We start from the raw sequence: 22,362 nt of genomic DNA, 5'->3' as shown, positions 1-22,362 counted from the left end.
TTTTTCCTTCTTACATACAAGTCTATATTTTCATATTAAACTCATATTCATAGAATGATGGGGTAGAGACTGCTAACTATCTCCAAACATTCACTGATTCTTTTTTTTCCAAAGCAATTGAAAACTTGGATATATGGCTTTTTTTCCTACTTCCATGGCCCCTCCATGAAAACTACAATTCCTATAACCTCTCTGTCATGTCTGGGGCCTCTGGATAAGGCAAGAGGGTTCCCTGGGGAACTCCTTCTGAACCCTTCTGGTTCAATCTTACTTAGCCCTCCACTTACTAGCTGTGTGACCATGAGTAGTTCCTTATGCTTCTGCTCAGAGTCTTTATCTATTAAACGAAGAAAGTATCTCCATTACAGGTGATTATATTCTGAGGTAAGGTACAAAACAGATCTAGTATACAGCATGGCACAGAGTAGGACTCTAAAGGGAAATTAGTGTCCCCATTGTCAGCACAATGAAGCACTAATTAAAAGGTTGACAGTTCAAATCCACGAGGCACTCTGTGGGAGAAAAGACCTGGCCATCTGCTCCCATAATGATTACAGCCTAGGAAACCCTACGGGGCAGTTCTACTCATATATATGTGAAACCAAACCCATTGCCGTGGAGTCAGTTATGACTCATATTGACCCTATATGACAGAGTTGAACTGTCCCATAGGGTTCCCTGCCTTAGCCACTGCACCCCCAGAGCTCCTTTACTCTGTCTTATAACACACTGCCGTTGAGTCAGATCCAACTCATAGCGACCCCTCCTTGGGTTTCTGAGGCGGTATCATTAAGGAAGTAGATTGCCCAACCTTCCTTCCGAGGAGTGGCTGGTGGGTGTGAACAGCCAGCCTTCTGGTCAGCAGTCAAGTGCCTTAGGCACTACGCCACTCTGTCTTATGTTGTTGTTGTTGTTATGTGCCTTCGAGTCGGCCCCGACTCATAGCGACCCCTCCTTGGGTTTCCAAGGCAGTATCACTACGGAAGTAGGATTGCCCAACCTTCCTTCTGAGGAGTGGCTGATGGGTTTGAACCGCCAGCCTTCTGGTTAGCAGTCAAGTGCTTTAGCCACTATGCTACCAGAGCTCCGTCTTATAGGGTTCTATAAATCGCAATCAATGTCAGCATGTACTATTCTTTTAGGATGCAGTACCACTAAGTATATCTAGGCCTGCCTTTAAGGATGTTGTTCCCTACACAGTTTACAGCTAAAAACAATGACACGTTTTGAGGTCATCCAGCTCAACTCAGCACACAGAAGTTTTGGACAGTTCAATCAACATTTAAAAATTCCTCCACTGGTATCTTTTTGAGGTGGTGGAAATGTTCTAAAACTGGATTGTAGTGATGATTGCACAGCGCTGAAACTTTACTAAAAATCATTGAATTGCACACTTAAAACAGATACATTTTATGGTTATATAAACTGTCAATAAAGCTGTTTAAAAAATACTTTGGTAATCACATGGGTAAGAATTAAAGAACTGGAATCATGAAATATATTTGATGTTACTTTATCAAATACAGGATGAAAGAGCCATCAGAATGTTCTATGCTTATATACATATGGCCTGAAGTAACATGAAACAATAAAAAGTCATTCTTCTCTTCAGTTGGGGCCATTTATCTGCCAAGATCTGCACTGAGTGGTTAGGACTCACTGTCTGGAGGGAAAACAGGTAAGTATATCTTTGCCAGGCAAGTGGTACAATACAGGTGAGGACAGAGGACACTGTCAGGAGAAGGAACAATTATGTCTGGATAATTGGGTAGAACTTTGCAGATTATGTTTCAGTTAAGTCATGAAAGAATAAATAGGAGCTCACCAGGCAGAAGAAAATCATTGACTATGACTTCACTCTACTTGGATCAACAATCAACATCCATGGAAGCTGCCCAGAAATCAAATGATGTGTTACTGCATTGGTAAATGTGCTGCAAAAGACCCCTGTAAAGTTTTTAAAAAGGAAACATGCCACTTTTTCTTTTGGTTACATTTCAAACATGTATAACCAATGAATAGGAAATATGTCACTTTGAGGACTAAAGCACATCTGACCTAAGTCATGATCTTTTCAATTGCCTTATATGCAGGCAAAAGTTAGATATGAAAAAGGAAGACAGAAGAAGTGATGCATTCAAACTGGTGTTGGTGAAGAATACTGAATACATCATGAAGAACAAATATATTGGGAAGAGCAAACAAGTCAGTCTTAGAAGAAACACAACTAGAACGCTCCTTAGAAGTGAGGATGGCAAGAGTTGAGCTCTTTTACTTCAGACACATCATCAGGGAAAGCCGATCACTAGAAGAAAACATCATGTGTGATCCAGTAGACACCAACGAATACAAGGGAAGCCCTCAATGAGATTGGCTGACATGACGATGGACTCAAACATATCAATGACCATGAAGCTGGTGTAAGACCAGGCAAGGTTTTACTCTGTTATACATAAGGTCACCATGAACTGGAGGCAACATGATGGCAACTAACAAGGGTCAGAAAAAACAATTCTAGTAGAAAGAAGAGAATGCCAAACGTCAGAGCTATGAGAAACTACAACGTATACTACAGAATTGAGGTATTTTTAAACAAACTTTTTCTTGGATGAATAAAGTAAGCATAGAAAGAAATAAAGAGTATTTTATCCTATTACATGTGTCATGCAACTTGTGTTTTCATTTGATACTACATCATTCCAAGTTAGTCCAAACAGATGAACATCAGGAGATTAAGAATTGTGGAGTATTTTATTGTAAGGATAGATTATATGCATTCTTTACAGTGTCTGAGAACATTTTTTATTTAGCACATTTCAAAAGGGGACCATAATGCTTAGCTAATGTATTATAAAGAAGTCCCCAAGCATTTTGTGAAGAGAATCCATTATTCAGTTCCCAAAGTCCCAAGATCACTAGAAACAGAATGAGGAAGAAGACTAGTGATAGAAATGTCCTTGCCCAGGGCTGTGTGTGTGTGTATATGTGTGTGTCCATTCATAATAAGGAAATGAGACTTGTTAACGACAGAGTAGCTAACTGGAGTACAGAAGGGATAGCCACTGCCTGCTAAGCTCTCCTTCCCAAAAGGAGCAAAGTATAGAGGCAGCAACCAATGTGGAGAAGCACCAGGAAAATGCACAAGATTTGCTGATGGCCTGTTATGTTGACCAGAGATCCAGCACCATATGAACATTAATAAATGGTCACACAGAGTTTTAAAGTCCAATTCTGATTTTTTACAAGATACAAACTTACACATCCCAGCATGGTCTCTAAGAAATACCACTTTTAGTTAGAATAATGTAAAAATATAAACTCATACATTAGGAGCTCTTTTTTCTCACACCATGTGGATGTTATATATTAAGTGTATCCTCTGTGAATGGCAAAACATTATCAAGCAAATGACCACAGGCAAAATGAAACCACACAAGATGGAATCATACTTACAAAATTATATCAACAACATGCTAAACATTATTTTCTTGATGGTCTTCAACGTTATAAACATGTTCAAAATATATTCTTTAGATACGTGAATTAAAATTTAAGAAGTTGATTAGAGTTGCACCTTATTACATATGAGAAGACACTTGGCTCAATACCATAACACAATGGAAGAAGCAAGGCTTTCACTGTCTGACTCCTGAACACTTGTCTGACCAAGAAATACCTGTTGAATGATCAATTACCAAATGACTCATCAGCAAAGATATATATCATCTCAAGAAAAAGTTAAATTCTTTCTCACTGCTTGTGGGTTTCCCCATTGATAATGATGCAAAATTATTTCTTTTTGCTATTACAATGGAAATTTTTGTGTGGGTGTGTCAAATAATATCTATTGAAAAGCCCAAGGAAAGTTAACTTGGAATCTGCATGCTTCTATAAATTTGATTAATGCCATCATCTATACTTAAATTGTCTTCCCTTATCATATTATAAGTCAATAAATTCAATTTCAAGTCTTCTTTGTTTGGGTATGTATATACAAACAGTTCTTAATGCTCTCTGTGTGAGATATATTCACATGAAATTAAATTCTCTTTAACATCGAGTTTTACATAAGTATTGTAACTAAGAGCTCTGGTGGTACAGTGGTTAAGGTATTCGTTTGGCTGGTAACTAAAAGGTTGGCAGTTCCAACCCACCAGGTGTTTCATGGCAGAAAGATGAGGCAGTCTGCTTCTGCAAATATTTACAGCCTTGGAAAGCCTATGGGGCAGTTTCTACTCTGTCCTATAGGGTCACAATGAGTTGGAATTGACTTGACAACCAAAAAACCAAACTAAACACACTGCTGTTGAGTCAGATCTGACTCATAGCGACCCCTCCTTGCGTTTCCGAAGAGGTAACAGTACAGAAGTAGATTGCCCAACCTTCCTTCCAAAGAGTGGCTGGTGGGTTTGAACCGCCAGCCTTCTGGTTAGCAGTCAAATGCCTTAGGCACTATGCCACCAGAGCTCCCAGTGGGTTTTATCAGTAGTCTCATTTTACTTCACATGCATTAATTGTTATCTTGATATCTGGTTATTTATACCAATATACCAAGCTTTTCTATAAACTCTCACTAACTATCTGAACCCCATTTCACAGCTCACAAGCTATTTCCCATGTTAACTCAATATGCGAATTTTAGGCCATCTGAGGTGATAATTACTGTTCCAGGAAATTTTTTGTTCCTCTTAATGTATTTGTAAAATACGGCTACCATAACTTGTTAGTTCAGTGGTTCAGGATATTAGAGCAGTAACATGATTTCTATATGTGTTTTTTTCCATGTTGATGTTGTTTCCAAAAGGGTACAGCAAATAATTTTCACTTAATTCTTACAAAATAGACAAAAGTTGTTGCAATAGTATCTCTACAACAATGAGAAATTCAAACCCTTGCAGGAAAACATTAATGTTTCCTATTTATATGCACTTATTTTTCAAGGATAATTTCATTAACTGTCACCACAAAAAGTTCTAACATCAAAGGAGAAAGGGCAATATATGTTACAACACACCTAGGTAATATATCACTTTGTATGTAAGATATCCATAACAAGTACACAAATATACAAAGATAAATGAAAGCCTTGATAACAATTAGAATTCCTTTAGGGGCCACCACATATTCCATTTCAAGAACGAAATGTGCAGGTATTTACTGCCACACCGATGTACAGACTGCCTGGGAAATCCACAGGAGGCCCATTTAGCCCATATAAAATCACAATCAGCATTATCAGGCCATTCAGTCGGGAAGACACACAGAATATCCTTGAAAAATGTTACATTAAATGTAACCGCAGTGGTTAGAGTTAGAAATCACTCATTTTCTTTTTGGGGTTCTCATGTATTTCCCAAGGAGCTCAGGTGGCACAGTGGTTAAAGCATTCTGCTGCTAAACAAAAGGCCAACGAACGGTTCAAACCCATTAGTCACCCGGCAGGATAAAGATGAGGCAGTCTGTTTTCCTAAAGATTTATGACTTACCCTATGGGTCAGTTTTGCTCTGTCTTACAGTGTCACTGTGAGTCACAATCTACTCAATGTCAGTGGGTTTGGTATGGGTTTATGTATTTCCCATATTTTAGCAACAATCTTATACTACTACTTTTTTAAAAAAAATACTTTTTATTGTGATTTGGGAGAACGTTTACAAAGCAAATTCATTTTCCATACAGCAGCTCACATACACTTTGTCTCAGGACATTGATTGCAATTTCCCACAATGTAAAGCTCCCCTCCCACTTCCTCCCCATGTGACATCTCTTCCCTCCCATGTACTCCTGCCCCCTTAGCCGTCTTCCTGTGCATACACAGCTCTTCTATTCTCCCATGATTGAACTCTTCAAGGAGTGCATCTAGCTAATATAAATGTTCAGCTCTTATGCCTGTCTTTTGTTTGGCTGGAAGCCACAAGAGTGGGTTCAATTCCAGACCTGAAGGACAGCTAGGGGCCATAGTCTCAGGGGTTCCACCAAGCTCTATCAGACCAGCAAACCCAGTTCCTTTTGTTTTAATGATTTTGAGTTTTGTTCCACATTATTCTCCAACTCTATCCAAGATCTCCTACATAGATCTCCCTTCAAGTGGTTGCCAGTGGTAGCTGGGCACCGTCTATTTCTTCTGGTCTCATAGTTGTATAGGCTGATGACTACATGGTGTACCAGTCCCTTGGATTAATTGTTTCCATACATCTTTGGTTTTCTTCATTCTTTTTTGTTTTGGATGAGAAGAGATCCATCGTTGCATCTAGATGGCTACTTGCAAGCTTTTAACATCCCAGTCACTATTCACCAAAGTAGTATGTGGAACAATGTTTTGTGTAATATGTTATGCTAATTGAGCCTGATGTTCCCTCTGACCATGGTCCTGAGCCCACAGGTGCAACTACTCGCTCCCTCTGTGTAGCTGGCTGTAGCCAAGAAGTGACTACAACTTTGTCCCTTGTCAGCTCTACTATATACCTGGAAATTCTTACGGAACATACAAATAGACTTGTAGAAACATTTCTGCCAACCCTATACATGGTCACGGGCACACTTCCCCCTGCACAGACATACCTAATCATTCAGCCTGCCCACCCATCTATGCACCTGTATATCCACATTTGCCATCACTGATAGTGCAGTACTGTATGTGCATACTGCACATATGCTCATCCTTGTTGCTCACCTGTACCTCCCATGCACCTCTCTGTCTTCCTTTTTCTCAATGCCACTATACTGATCACTCACATTTGGTACACTGTCCTTCCTTTCACCCAAATCAGTACTTCTCTCTACTTATCTAGCTGTGTTCCCTCTGTCCCTCCCCTCCCTGGTAACCAACAAAGAAAATTTCCTTCCATATATAAACCTTTCCCTGACTTTTTACAATAACAGACTAATACAATATTTGTTCTTCTGTGATTGACTTATTTCACTCAGCATAACGTCCTCCAAGTTCATCCATATTATGCAGTGTTTTGCAGATTCTACTTTATTCTTTGGGGTTGCATAGTATTCCAACAATGTTGTACTACTTTGTAATTAGAAAAGTCACCATAATTTAACTATTTCTAAAAAAAAAATAATATGAATACAATGATTTCTCTTTCCCTTCTATAGCATCAATAGGTAACAGTGTGCAGAAGGAACTTTATTATACATTCAAGACCCAATCTAGGCTTCACTACTGTTTAGTTTAGTATAGTTGCTAATATAATATAAGCAAATTATTTTAGTTTCATATAAACCTCTGGCATTTGGACATTTTTTGGTGAGAACAGTACGAAGAACACTACTGTATAATGCTCAAAGACAACAATGACCCAGATGAAAAGATTATATTAAAATTCAAGATAACCACACTAAATCAAACTGACTGCCACTTAGTCGGTCCCGACTCATAGCAACCCCTCCTTGGGTTTCCGAGGTGGTATCTCTATGGAAGTAGATTGCCCAATCTTCCTTCCAAGGAGTGGCACCAGCCTTTTGGTTGGTAGTCAAATGTCTTAAGCACTATACTGTTATCTGCATCACCAGAGTGTAACAACTTGCCTTAGAATCCAAGCAAAGCCCTAAGACTCCATTTATGCAGAAACTTAAAAACAATCCAAACCCACTGCCATCCAGTCGATTCAGACTCAGAGCAACCTTACAGAACAGAGGAGAACTGCCTCATGGGGTTTCCAAGGCTGTACATCTTTACGGGAGCAGACTGCCTCATTGTTCTGTCATGAAGCAGCTGGTGGGTTCAAATGCTGACCTTTTGGTTATCAGCTGGATCCTTAAACACTGCAATGCAGTGACTTATGGTAGCACAAATGGCCATTTTGTCCACCTCTGCCCTACCCCATACCCCAAAGAAACCTTGGAGTAAACAGGATCTGAATTCAAGTAACTGAAAAAATAAACCCACGTGATTTAAAGAAAACAATTTCTTAGCTGCAAATGCCTTAAACAAGTTTTCTACTGACATCATTAAAAATAATTTAAAAAATCATGGTATAATAGTAAAAAGAATTACATCAAGTAACAACGATGCTACACAATGCCTATTTTGGAGAAATTAGATGGTAACTCCATTGGAAGTCATACGAGAACGACACAGCACACATTTCCTTTGGTGAGCTGTGTAATTTGAAATCTGTGGTACCGAGAACACAACTTAATTAGAAATTCTTAGCATCTTACCTGTACGGCTAACATAATATTTGCTGCACAGGGGGTGGAAAGCTTAATTAGATAACTTTTTAGAGCGCTTGGAGATCGCCAAGTATTATTTGATTCTCCTCTTTATTAATGCTTAAGTTTTTGTGGAAGCAAAGAGTCTTCCTTTCCAATTTCCTCCAATCCAGATTATTCCATCTTAAATCCAACTCTACCATGAAAAAACAAATTTTTCCTTTTGTAATAAATTCTGGTTTGTCCTATGTTAAAATAATTTAATAAAAAAGAAAAGAGCTTTCCAGAATAGAGAGCTGCATGTCAATTAATAATCATGACTCTAAAGCTGTAGGTTATAAGCTCTGAACAAAAATAAAAATAAAGAGAACATATATACCATCATAAACTGTTTTCCAAGTTTAGCATATTATTGTATGCTAAGAGTTTCCATTACTTAATTTTTTTTCAGATTTGGGTAGCCTCTCAAAAGTGACAAAATTTGAGTTCTCCAAAGAGACTTACATTTTCACCCATATATAAGACAGTGCTCCAATAAACTAGCTACTCTCTGAACTGGAAATAGCCTTATAAAAACATTCTACAACTATGTCCTCATTTTTGAAAGAAGAAAACCACGGACAGAGTAGCTACCATGCGGTTTGGCAAACCCGTCATTTTGCAGTTATGCCTGAAGCTGCCCATTACTATGAAACCCTAAGCGCTAAACGCACCCAATAATTTGGAAACGTTAGGAACATAATGATAGCAGATTTCAAAATTGATTAAAAGACCAGATATTAACTTGGAATGTCTTCATCCAGAAAAGCCCTTGGTGAAGGTGGGTGGTAAGGGTCATATTGTCCTTGCTGAAATTTATTAATTTCTTTATGTTGTTAACTTAAATTCTTGGGGCAACTAGACCGCTCATTATTTCCAAATTAATAGAGGGCACCCTCTGCTGGTATTGTTACATGCTAGAGGCAAAATTCATGTAGAAAAAGGAAATACATGCAAGCCATTTGACTGCTAACTAGAAGGTTGGTGGTTCAAACCCACCAGCCACTCCGTGGAAGGAAGACGGGGCAATTTACTTCTATAATGATTTACCACCTTGGCATCACTATGAGTCAGAATCACCTTGATGGCAGTGGGTTTGGTTTGTTTGGTTTATGCTTTTACCCATTCAAACATTTGTTGTTATTCACCCCCTGGGCAGGGCATAGCATTAGACACTTTGGGCTAAGGACATACAATGAATACAGAGTACGGCCTATCAACATATTTTGGCTGACTCAAGCAGTGTTTTCAAAATTGGTAAATTTAACTCTCACATTTTGAGTTTTTCTTGGGAAAAAATCTGAAAACTGGGCAGCATAGACCCAAACTACCACATGGCAACAAGTATGTAGACATGAGTAACAACAACTAAGTAGCAGCTGGTTATGCTAAGTAGTTAGGCCTGTACTCGCCAGATCACCACAATCCCACTAGTCCCTATTGTCTGACTTTACTCACTTATCTTACCAACTGTTCTTTTTAGGCATTTGAATTTGAGCTCCCCTACCTCAGGTGACAGCAAGTGTTCGGTCTATTCACCTGGGACAGGGGAACTCACAATTCAAATATGCCGACAGGCCACACCCAGAACCTTTGCCCCAGAATCAGAAAGGGAGCTCACCTTCTTCTCATTCCACTTCTTAGCTACCTAAAGATTAGGAAGTTCTCACATTTGAACTCAGTGTAAATATCAGCAATGATCCAACTTCAGTCTTCTAAGGCCACATACAATAAATGTGATCTTTTTCCCCAAAGAAGTAGAACTGGAATTTTTTAGTTTTTTAATTCATTCATTTATCTACTCAAAAAGTGTTTATTGTATACCTGCCATTGTGAGGCCCAGTGCTAGGATATGGCAGGGAACGCTGACAATCAGTAGAGTAAGAGGGATACTAATGTAAAAATGAAACATCAGAGAGGGGAAGGCATGCAGTGTGCTATGAAAACACTCAACTGAGAGACCTAATCTAGTCTGGGGAGGGGTCAGGAAGTTACCCCAATCTACCCATCAGGCCCACGGAAGGATATTTTAGTTGAGAACTGAAGGATGAGTGGAATTAGTAAAGCAGCAAGACCCAAGATAAAGCTGGAAAGGTGGGCAGAAGCCAGATCTGGTAGATCCTTCCTATAAAAACCAAATACTGCCAACAAGTCAATTCCGACTCATAGCAACCCCTACTGGGTTTCCATGGTGGTAAATCTTTACGGAAGTAAATTGCCCCATCTTCCTTTTGCAAAGTGGCTGGTGGATTTGAATCATCAACCTTCTGGTTAGCAGTCAAACTCCTTAGGCATTTGTGCCACCAGAACTCCTATGATGTTGTTGTTAGGTGCCGTTGAGTCGTTTCCGACTCATAGCGACCCCATGCACAGCAGAACAAAACACTGCCTGATCTCACACCAGCTCCACAATCCCTGCTATACTTGAGCCCATCATCGTAGCCACCGTGTCAGTTCCATCTCGTTGAAGGCCTCCCCCTCTTTTGTCGACCCTCCACCCTACCAAGCATGACATCCTTCTCCAAGGAATGGTCCCTTCTGGCAACATGACCAAAATAGGTGAGACGAAGTCTGGCCATTCTCGCTTCCAAGGAGCATTTCGGGTGCACCTCCTCCAGGACAGATCTGTTAGTTCTTTTAACAGTCCATGGTACTTTCAGCACTCCTATAGTTTCAGAACTCCTATAGGTGAGATTAAAGACTGTGGACTTGAGGGGAAGGAGAAACCACTGAAGATTTAACTGGGTTGTGACATGATCTCATATGAAATACTACTTTAACTGCAAGAGGATGAAAAGTTGGTAGAAAAAGCTGGTCAGGCTATTCTAGAAAGTCCACACTGAGAAACTGAGAGGGGTGGAATTTGAGTGAATTGATTTGAGAAGTACTTAAGGGGAAGAACTTACTGCCCTTGATTAGATAAGTATACATGTATAAGTGGTAAGTCACACTTCCCATCTCCACACTGTTGTTGTTGTTATTTGCCGTCAAGTCACCCCCGACTCATAGCGACCCCTCCTTGGGTTTCCGAGGCAGTATCACTACGGAAGTAGGATTGCCCAACCTTCCTTCCAAGGAGTGGCTGGTGGGTTTGAACCACCAGCCTTCTGGTTAGCAGTCAAATGCCTTAGGCACTACGCTACCAGACATCTCTATTTCTTCCAACTACTCCTAATAAGAAATTAGGGTTGTCCTAATAAGACATAGTCCATACTGTGGTTGAATATCTGATGAAAGAGTAAGTCTCCTGTTTGAGACTCCTTTTCACCCAAATAAAGCAAACTTCCACTTTATCCATCTATTGCAGTGGCAGCTCCAGGGTCTAGTACCATCTAAGCGAACAGTTTTCCCATCCTCAGGTAAGGGCTATATAGGTAGTTCAGGAAATATTGGTCCAGCAGTGCTCATTTGAAAAGGAATGAGGAGTTCATGGTCTCTTGAGGTCTTCAAACTGTGCTTACAGGAATCAAAGAACTGTCTGGCCTACAGAAGGAAAAACCAAATAAAACTACTGGCATGAGTCAATTCCAACTCAAAGAGATCCTCATAGAGTTTCCTAGGCAGTAAATCTTCAAGGAAGCAGACTCTTTCATCATTTTCCCACAGAATGGCTAGTGGGTCTGAACCACTGATCTTCTGGTTAGCAGCACAATGCTTTTAACCACTAAACCACCAGTCTCTCTCTAGTGAGAAGAAAGATAACCCCAAATTTGGCAAATGCTAAAACAAGTGATCTCAAATAAAAGCAAAAAGTACAAACAAGATCTGGATTAGAACTTGTCTTTGGATAGATATGGAAGTCAGTGTACAATCTATTTGAAACTGAACCTGTATTTACCCACCTCCGGAGTCATGGCACTTCTCCTACTTTCCATGATTTCTTTAATAATAATCAACAGCAGTTCAATATTTCCACTTGCAGACTCTCTCAGTGTTCTGAGATGGAAACCCCTCCAGGCATAAAACCTGAACTATTTTAGCAGAGTGTGACGGTTCAGTAGCACAAGGTTTAACGATCTCCAAACGCCACCATTGCTGGACTGAGGTCACTGTTCCTGAGAAATACATGTCTCACCTTAGATTTCAGTCACAAAGCATCTGAAATCATACAGGAAAAGCCCTAGCATTTAAAACTTTCTTTTCCAGTTTGGACTTGATCTACCAGCAATATTGATCACGTATATAGAATTTCAATGCTATCAATCTTTATACCTTGGTACTAACTGCTCTGCAGGGAACAAGAACAAGACTAAATTTAACCCTGAAGGACTCGAGAGCAAAACAAGAAAATCAGGCAACAATTCTGAACACGATTAGGGTTGCCTCAACCACCAGTGTTATACAGGGAAGAGAAACCTCAGTCATGTAAGCCACTCAAAGACTAGCCTAAATCACTGGGTAAGACTTTCAAAAGTGAACAAATCAGACGAGACTGAAGAGATGCAATCAGATGGTCTGGGAGAGTTCAACTGGACCTATGATTAAGCATCAGGCATCTATAACTAAAACTATTCTGGCTAATATTTCCTCCTTGATATTCTTCTGGACCACAATGTAACCTCTTCATCCGGTAATAACCTGCAATTCCTTTGGTATGAGGATATTTTCCTTTATCATTCCTCTAATGTGGAATGTGGGACTTACATAATTTTTATAAGCAGCTCACCTACTGATCCGGGACACAAGAATGTAGACCCCAGCAATAACCCAGGGCCTGGAAGAATCTAGTGAAGCAGATAATTCGATGCTCATGGAGTAGCGCAGAACTTACAAGAGATGCCAGGGCCCTACCCAGCAAACACCTCTGAATCAGAGGCACAGGCTCAAGGTCATAAGTGTAAGCTGATTTCTCCAGTCTCCCCGGGTATGCTATTCAACCACTCATCCTTTATCATGTGGTTTGGTGAGAAGGTAAAACTTGGATCAACACTGATGGTGAGAAGAGACTGTTTTCTTTCTTAAATAATCCTTTTTCAATACATTTATTGTGGTGCTGTGCTACAGATATCCATGACCTGGTTCCCCTGACGTCCAAACCCACCGCTGCTGAGTCGATTCCAATTCATAGTGAACCTGTAGAACAGAGTAGAACTGCCCCATAGGGTTTCCAAGGCTATAAATATTTATAGTAGCAGACTTAACACATCTTTTCCCACAGAGTGGCTGATGAGTTTGAACTGCTGACCTTTTGGTTAGTAGCCGAGCACTTAACCACTGTGCCGCCAGGGCACCATTCCCTGATATCAAGCCATAATAAAACCTTCGGAGACTGTGGAGTCAGACCAGTTTTCATCTTCTTCTAAGTTACCTGTGGGCTCCAAAAGGTCATTGCTATTGCAAATGTAGTCCTGAGCCTAGCAACGTAACACAGTAAACTAAAAGAAAATCGTCACGGTCCATCAATATATTCTACAGGGCAACCTGGGCAGCACACAAGAGCACTAAACGTGGGCACATCACACACAAAATGTCATCAAGGTGATTTCTATTTCTCAGGCTAGGTAGCATAAACACAGATAGCATAAAATACACATGGCCATGTCACTCTGCCATAGAACTGCCTTTCTAAAATGTAGACTGTGTCATGCCTCACTTTGCTATTAAAGCTTCTTATGGCTTTCCATCCTCTTGCGCACCACCCTCCAGTTCCTGCACAATCACGGCCTAAGCAACTTCCTGGTTAGTCACTGCATGTTGCTCACTTTTCTCTGCTCTAGCCGAGCCATCTGCATCACCCAATGGTCACGAATAATCTGTGCTGCAGAGACTAGGACACATTGATCCTGCCCAGTAAAACTTACTAGACGGTCCTCCCATGTTATAGTTCCCCAACAAATAAATTAAGGGTCTGACTGTTTTTCCCTTAAAAGTGCATAACACAAAGGCACAGAAAATTCAAACTTACACTTTAGATGAATTAAAGGATGATTATTTGGTTTAAAGAAGAAGTATTTTAAATAACAAACTCCCTGAGTGCTTTTGAAAAGGCATTTGGTTTGTAAAAAAAAAAGGGCTTACATTTAAGTTTTAAGCATATATTCACTTCTTCTGCTGGTGATAATTCTGACAACATGGTTCACAGCGTTTCATAAATTAGCATTTGTCTCCACAAACTCATTTCATGAGAACAAGTGATAGGCCAATGAGAAAAAAGAAAGTGGAAGAGGACAAATGCAGAGGCAGGAGAAGTATTTTATAATTTGATAAGATACTGGGACTGGTGCTAATTATTATATCACTATTTTAAAAAAAACTGTAAGTTGCTCCACAGCACTATTGGATGTATGCTCTTTTAGAAGGAGGAATACTTTGCCTCCTGCACTACTCAGTCTCTATGCAGGGATGTGACCTGCTGGAGACCACCACCAGCACACGCTGCTTTGGGATTGGATGCTGAATGAATGATGATCTGTGGTCAGGAGCACAGCACGCTGACTGGCTCTCCCAGGGCTCAGGACCTTGACCTATTATGATTAGTATTCCTCAGACTGACAGCCAAAAATGCATGTTTAAGGAAACAGAAGAGACAGGGCTTTACATGACAGGCACACACACACACCTAAGTACAGACAAGCAGGACATTATAAGAGCAAATGCTAATGAACCATCAACATTAAAAAAACAATCAAAGTCCTCCATCACATAAATAAAAGAAAGGAAAAGAACCACACGATCATATCAATTGATGCAGAAAAGGCATGTGACAAAATCCAACACCCATTCCTGATCAAAACTCTCAGCAAAATAGGAACAGAAAGGAAATTCCTCAACATAACAAAGGGGTATGTCCAAAACCAACAACCAACATTATTCTCTATGGTGAGAGACTGAAACCATTGCCCCTGGAGAAGAGGAACTGGATAAGGATGCCCTCTATCACCACTTCCATTCAACATTGTATTGGAAGTTCTAGCCAGGGCCATAAGGCAAGAAAGGGAAATCAAAGGCATCCAAATTGGTAAGGAAGAAGTCAAACTATCACTATTTGCTGATGATATGATACTAGACCTAGAAAACCCAAGAGACTCAGGAAAAAAAAAAACTACTGGAACTAATTGAGAGATTTAACAAAGTGGCAGGATATAAGATCAACATACAAAAATCAGTTGGATTCCTCTACACCAGCAAAGGATTGCTGAAAAGGAAATAAGGAAAACAATACCATTTACAAAAGCTACCAAAAAAACCAAAATACTTGGGAATAAATCTCACTAGGGACACAAAAGACCTGTACAAAGAAAACTACAAAACACTACTTCAAGAAACCTTAAGAAGAACAATGTGGAACAAAACTCAAAATCACTTGGAGTAAAAAAAAAAAAAGAAGGTGGGGACCAGGTTTGCTGGTCCAATAGAGCCTGGTGAAACCACTGAGACTATGGCCCCTAGCTGCCCTTCAGGTCTGGAATTGAACCCACACCTGTGGTTTCCAGCCAAACAAAGTATAGGCAAGTGAGTTAAACATTTAACTCAAGTAGACACACACCCTGGAGAGAACAATCATGGGAGAAGGAAAGGCTGCTTATACACAGAGAGACAGCTCAGGGTGCAGGAGAGTATGGAGGGATGGACACTGGGAAGAGGTAACTATGGGGAGGAAGTGGGAGGGGAGCTGTTGCATTGTAAATTTTGGTCAATGGCATGAGACAAAGTATATGTGAACTGCTGTATGAAAAATGAATTTACTCTGTAAATCTTCACCCAAATCAAAATAAAATTAAAAAAAAAAAAAAAAAGAAACCTTAAGAGATCTACATAAATGGAAGAACATACCATGCTCGTGGATAGGAAAATGTCAATACTACCCAAAGAGATCTATACATTCAATGCAATCCCAATCCAGATCCCATCAACATTCTTTAAGGATATGGAAAAACCAGTCACTAACTTTGCATGGAAAGAAAAGAGACCTCCGATAAGCAAAGACTATTGAAGAAGAACAAAGTAGGAGGTCTCACACTGATGTATCTCAAAATCTACTATACATCCACAGTAGTCAAAACAGCCTGGTACTGGTACAACTACAGACACATAGACCAGTGGAACAGAATTGAGAACCCAGAAATAGATCCATCAACCTATGATCAGCTGATCTTTGACAAAGGGCTGAAATCCATTACATGGTGAAGAGATGGTCTCTTTAACAAATGGTGCTGCCAAAAGTGGATATCCATTTGCAGAAAAATGAAACAAGATCTGTACTTCACACGATACACAAAAACTAACTCCAGATGGATCAAAGATTTAATTGTGAAACCTAAAACTATAAAGTTCCTCAAGGAAAGACAAGGGGCAAATTTAGAGGCCCTCATTTCTGGCATAAATAGACTATCAAGCATAACCCAAAATGCACAAACAGCAGAAGATAAACTAAATGAATGGGACCTTATAAAAAATAAATTTTTATGTGCTTCCAAGACTTCTCCAAAAGAGTAAAAAGAGAACCTAGAGATTGGGAAAAAATATTCGGCAATGACATATCTGACAAGGGACTTATCTCTAAAATTTATAGAAAATTCTAACACCTCAACAACAAAGAGACAAACAATCCAATTTAAAAATGGGCAGAAGACAAGAATAGACACTTCACCAAAGAGGATATCCAGGTGGCCAGCAAATACATGAAGAAATGTTCACAATCATTAGCCATCAGAGAGATGTAAATCAAAACAGTGAGATACCATCTCACTGCAGCTTTAATAGCAAAGTTCAACAAGACAGAAAACAAATGCTGGCGAGAATGTGGAGAGATTGGGACTCTCGTACACTGCTGGTGGGACTGTAAAATGATACAACCACTATGGAAAGCAGTATGGCGATTCCTTAAAAGGTTGTAATTAGAAATACAATTTGACCCAGCCATTCCATTACTAGGTATATATCTAAGGAAGTGAGAGCCAGGACAAGAACAGATACATGCACACCTATGTTCATCACAGCCTATTTACAATAGCAAAAGATGGAAATAACCTACATACATGCCCATCAACAGAAGAATGGATAATCAAACTATGGTACATACACACAACAGAATACTATGCAACCCTAAAGAATAATGTACAATCTGCAAATCACCACATAATGTGGATTAACCTGAAGGACGTTATGCTGAGTGAAATGTCAATCACAGAAGGACAAATACTGTATCAGTACATTATTGTAAAAAGTCAAGGAAAGGTTTATATATGGAAAGAAACTTTCTTTGTTGGTGACCAGGGGTGGGAGGAAATGCTGCAAAAAAAAAAGAGAGCAAATACTAATGAACCTAGAGTAATAAGCCTAGACACTTTACCTGATGGGAGTAAAAATTATGAGAAAGCTAATTTGCGGCTAGTATTAATAATTCTGTAAACTAATATTTAAACACATTTTTTTAAATCACAACATATTTTTTTATCATTACATCACATTATAAAACACATGTATATAGTTGTAACACTTACTTTTAAGCATTTGGCCAAATACACTAGAAGGGATTATCAGAAAAACAGTGTACACTGGACATTTCCAAAGGAAAAACCACAAAACATATAAACTAGAAGTAATAATTCTGATAAAAAATATTTTGCTTGCTAAAATATAAAGTCACAGTTGCACATATTTATGAAAAATCCTCATCAGATCTAAGATGAACAAAATAATAATTTTTATAGAGTCTTTACTACGACCTGGATGCTACTTTAAGAGGTTTACATGTATTATCCTATTTACTTCTCACAATGACTCTGTGAGACAGAGTATCAGTAGTAATTAATAATTAAGTTCTTATTCCTACCTATCTGATCAACTATAATGGTTTTGATGAGATAAACAGCTTTAATTTCCTTAAACTAGAATATATAAGGTACTGAAAATGGATGTGCATTTCCACAGTACATTCAAATTGAAGGTCATCAGGCATTACCCACAGGAATTTTTATTTTCCAGTCTAGTATGTATAATAAAGGTACGCTCTCTTATTGTAATTGCTATTAAAACGTAAGTAGACATGTTGCTTAATTTCTCACACTTGCATCCTATCTTCCCATCTAGCGGATACCACCATGTTTGTTTTTTGCTGGCATGTGTAAGTGGCATGGCTATAAAGCAGTTCCACTACTTTTTGTGGCTAATGAAAGTCATTCTCACTACTTTATAATCCCAAATTCTCCAACCAATGGGTTTGCTTTACCACAAGAATTAACTCATCAACTTATGTCTCACAAGGGAAACAATATGAAAACAATTTATCAGTGATCAACAGCATGTAGGTGAAAACATTACAAAAATCAATCTTCAGACTGTTTGTTTCTTTAGTCCCAGTGGCTACCCTAGCGGTTGCACATACCAAAAGCAGACCCATTGCATAAGCACTGGAGAACTGCTTTTTAATAGCAAGGAAAAAATACAAATGCAATAAATCTGCCTATTTTTATAATAGTGTAGGCTAGGGTACAGGTGGAATGGGGGCTTTCACTGTTTACTTCTTACATTGCTAGACTGTTTTGTTACAATGGGTACACACCATCTTAAAATTTAAAAAAAAAAAAAAAAGTAGCTCTTAACTGCTAATAAGTAAGGAAGAAGTTTATTATCTCATGTCAGAAGTTTGGGGTTTCATATTAAGAAATTCCTGAATTTAATTTAAATTAAATGTATTTACCCTACACTACAGTGCTATTAATCTGGGAGCTCTGGATCTAATACAGTGTTTCAACCTACACAGTATCTCTCTCCATCCAGACATCTATGGATTTGGAAAAGTGCTTCCTTACCCTTATTCCAAATTCAACCCGTGCTAATGGAGAGAAGGAAATAACCCAAATGCCATTTTTATTTGGCTTTGGAATACACTGTATGTTAAAAAACAAAACAGTATCTACCTAATTCTAAGGCTTAAGTAAGAACATTAAAACTAATTAGAATTTCTGAGCATTCTCCAAGACGTTTAGGTAGCAACAATGGGCGATAACATACCTACATTTGAACAACAGTTGACTGAAGTGAACAACTGATGACACCAATGCTGAAACAGAAAGGACTGAAAAGGTTGACATATTTATAAAGAGGCTGCTTACCTTACAAACAGAAAGAATATTAATGTTTATCAGCTTCTTGATGACCTGCAAAAAATATTGATGACTTTATATAGATTTGATAATAGAATTCACCATATTAGAAAAATATTCAAGGAACCTAAACAAAAAAAAAAAAAAAAAAACAAACTAACTGCCATTGAGTTGATTCTGACTCATAGTGATCCCGTCTGGGTTTCCCAGGAGATAAATCTTTACAGAAATAGATTGCCCAGTCCTCCTTCCAGGAAGTGCCTAGTGGGTTTGAACCGCCAACCTTCTGGTTAGCAGTCAAGTGTCTCAGGCGTTATGCCACCACGAGCTCTTCAAGTAACCTAGCAATGCATTTAAAGCTTCCCCAGATATCGCTAAGACCTTGAAAAAATGGTAGCAGTTGGCGTGGAGAAGCGGATTTCATTTTATCGTCAATACGGGTGTCTCTTGGTTTTAAGAAGTTCGCTTTACGCCACTTCACTTTTATGGAAGACTAATGTTAGTATCCGTTTTTGTTAACCAAGAAAAATCTGAAGAGGATTTCCACTTTCATGGAAACAGGTGGACAGTGAAACCAGTGTTCAGCGTTTCCTTTAGAGTAAACCATTAAAGAGACAGTGCAAATCCTCAGCAGCGTGAGCGGTTATCACCAAGGTCCTTCCCTGGGACCTACACTCAGCATCAAGCCATCAAAGCTTTGAACTGTGTCTGTGAACACTCTATGTTAGTGTACTTTAGGTTTTATGTGTTGGAATGATTTAGAAGGTTACTTTTGAGTCTGGGAATGCGCAGGTTTTTCCATATGAATGAACGGTAATGGCTTCTTCACTTTACACTACTTCAGCTTATGAAGGGTTTCATAGGAATGTTCTACCTTCAAATAGTTGTGAAACCTGTATTGTGGTATTTTTCTACCAACAGCAGCAATTTACACTAATGTGCAAATCCAAGGTATATGTGCAAGTTAAATTTGGAAGCAAAAAGATAGTAGATCTAAAATAAATATGAACACTGCAATTTCTGCTCTGTTCATATGGAGAATAAACCAAAAAACCAAACTCACTGCCATTGAGTCGATTCCGACTCATAGCAATCCTCTTTGGGTTTCTGAGGCAGTAAATCTTTATGGAAGTAGATTGCCCAGTTTTCTTCAGAGGAGTAGCTGGTGGGTTTGGACCCTCAACCCTTCTGGTTAGCAGTCAAACGCCTTAGGCATTATGCCACCAGAGCTCCTTAATAAAGAGAATAGAAATTACTATATGTAAAATGTTCAGTAGTTTTTTTTAATTTACATATTTCTTCAATAATTTGTTTTTCTAGTTTTTATTAAAGGATTACACATGCACCAAGGATACAGCTTTCAGTTTGGTAGAGCTGGTTCACCTGAACCATATTGGTGTATTAACATATTTATGATTTTAAAATGGATCCTTAAGATCCTAATAGTTAAAAACAGAGCTGTTTTGATATAATAATAAAAATAACTAGAGTTATTACTGAATCAGAGAGCTCTGATGGCATAGTGCCCAAGGCATCTGACTGCTCACCAGAAGGCTGGCAGTTCAAACCCACCAGCCACTCCTCAGAAGGAAGCCTGGGCAATCTACTTTCATAGAGATACTGCCTTGGAAACCCAAGGAGAGGTCTCTATGAGTTGAATTGACTCAACAACAGTGAGTTTGGTTTGGTTTATTATTGAATCTGGCACTGTACCAATGAGGTTATGAATATTTTCTCACTTAATCCTTGCAACATCCCTATGGAGTTGCCTATTTTGTGGACAAGGGAACTGATACTACGGTTGAGATAATGCCAGGGCAACTCAGGTAGTCAGTAGAAGAGTCAGAGAGGGAACCCTCAGGCAGCTGGACTACAGTGCTCAGTCTTCATCATTATACCATCTTTTCTCATCAATGCCTGCATGCATTAGTTTTGTTAGTAGAGTTTCTTTATACAGAAAAAAACTTACATTGTCCAAGTCAGGGATATCCAAAAAGTATTCTGGATACTCATATGACATTCCCACATTGTTCACTGAAATAAAGACAAGATCATTAGCTGACTAACATGGTTTAAAGACGTACTAAAATAATAAGATTAAAGATATCAAGACTAAAATCATATATACAATTATATAAAATACTGGAGAGTGACCTTTCTCACAGTTTCCTACCCATTCTAGAAAGTCCAGTTCAAATACCTCCTTCATTAACCCCTTCTGTACTCTCCAGCCAATCCCTGACAAAAGGGACTCAAATTCTCCTCTCAATTTCCACAATGCCTTGGATTATGTATATTCTGCCTCTGTAGCACAGTTATTGATAGATATTACATAATCCCTCTCTAGATCTTAAATTTTCATAGTGTAACAGAAAAAGCAAGAAGTAGGAGAGTAGAAACTTGAGTTCTAATTATAACTGTTTTCTCAATGTCATCCATAAACATTGAGCATTATGGATAACATTGAGAAGAATGGGAATTCCCGAGCACTCGATTGTACTCATGAGGAATCTGTACTTTGACCAGGAGGCTGTCATTCAAACAGAACAAGAGGACACTACATGGTTTAAAATCAAGAAAGGAGTGCATCAGGGCTGTATCCTTTCTCCACACTTATTCAATCTACATGCTGGGCAAATAATCTGAGAAGATGGACTATATGAAGAAAAACGTGGTATCAGGATCGGAGGAAGAATCATTAACAACCTGAGATATGCAGATGATACAACTTTGCTTGCTGAAAGTGAGGATGACTTAAGGCACTGTGTTAGATTGGGTTCTCTAGAGAAACACAAAAAACCAACAAAGTATATATACATATATATTTAGAGAGAGAGAGAGAGAGATTTATCTTAGGAAAATGGCTCACAAGCGTATAGAAGCCGACAGACAAGTCCAAGCCGAAAAGTCCGTCTCTGGAGGAGGTGGGGCTTGCGGCCGCCTTGGCTTCCGCAAGCACAGGGGAGCCAAGAGATTCAAGCTGGCATGCAGTATACTGGTTGTTGATTCCAACAAAAAAAGATGAATCCGAGATCTCCAGGCCGAGCGGTGGGCCGCTCACTCAAGGAAGTCTGTAGTTCGCACACCAGGGTTCCAATTCCTTAAGGAATG

The 22,362-nt window shown here is 39.0% G+C and overlaps 1 protein-coding gene across 1 annotated transcript in view; it reads right to left on the bottom strand.

Annotated features, from left to right (window-relative positions):
* HSD17B12 (hydroxysteroid 17-beta dehydrogenase 12) overlaps positions 1 to 22,362 on the bottom strand; it is a 241,506-nt gene that overhangs the window by 45,917 nt on the left and 173,227 nt on the right. The window contains exons 5-6 of the mRNA XM_007946515.2: positions 21,221 to 21,285; positions 19,261 to 19,305 (exon numbers count right to left, since the gene is read on the bottom strand). Coding sequence (XP_007944706.1) covers positions 19,261 to 19,305; positions 21,221 to 21,285 — 110 coding nt within the window. The remainder of the gene's footprint in view (positions 1 to 19,260; positions 19,306 to 21,220; positions 21,286 to 22,362) is intronic.

Source organism: Orycteropus afer, unplaced genomic scaffold (assembly GCF_000298275.1).
Source record: "Orycteropus afer afer isolate SDZICR_OR568_19922 unplaced genomic scaffold, OryAfe1.0 scaffold00165, whole genome shotgun sequence".
NCBI classification, from domain to species: Eukaryota; Metazoa; Chordata; class Mammalia; order Tubulidentata; family Orycteropodidae; genus Orycteropus; species Orycteropus afer.
This window is presented reverse-complemented; position numbering and strand designations above follow the sequence as displayed.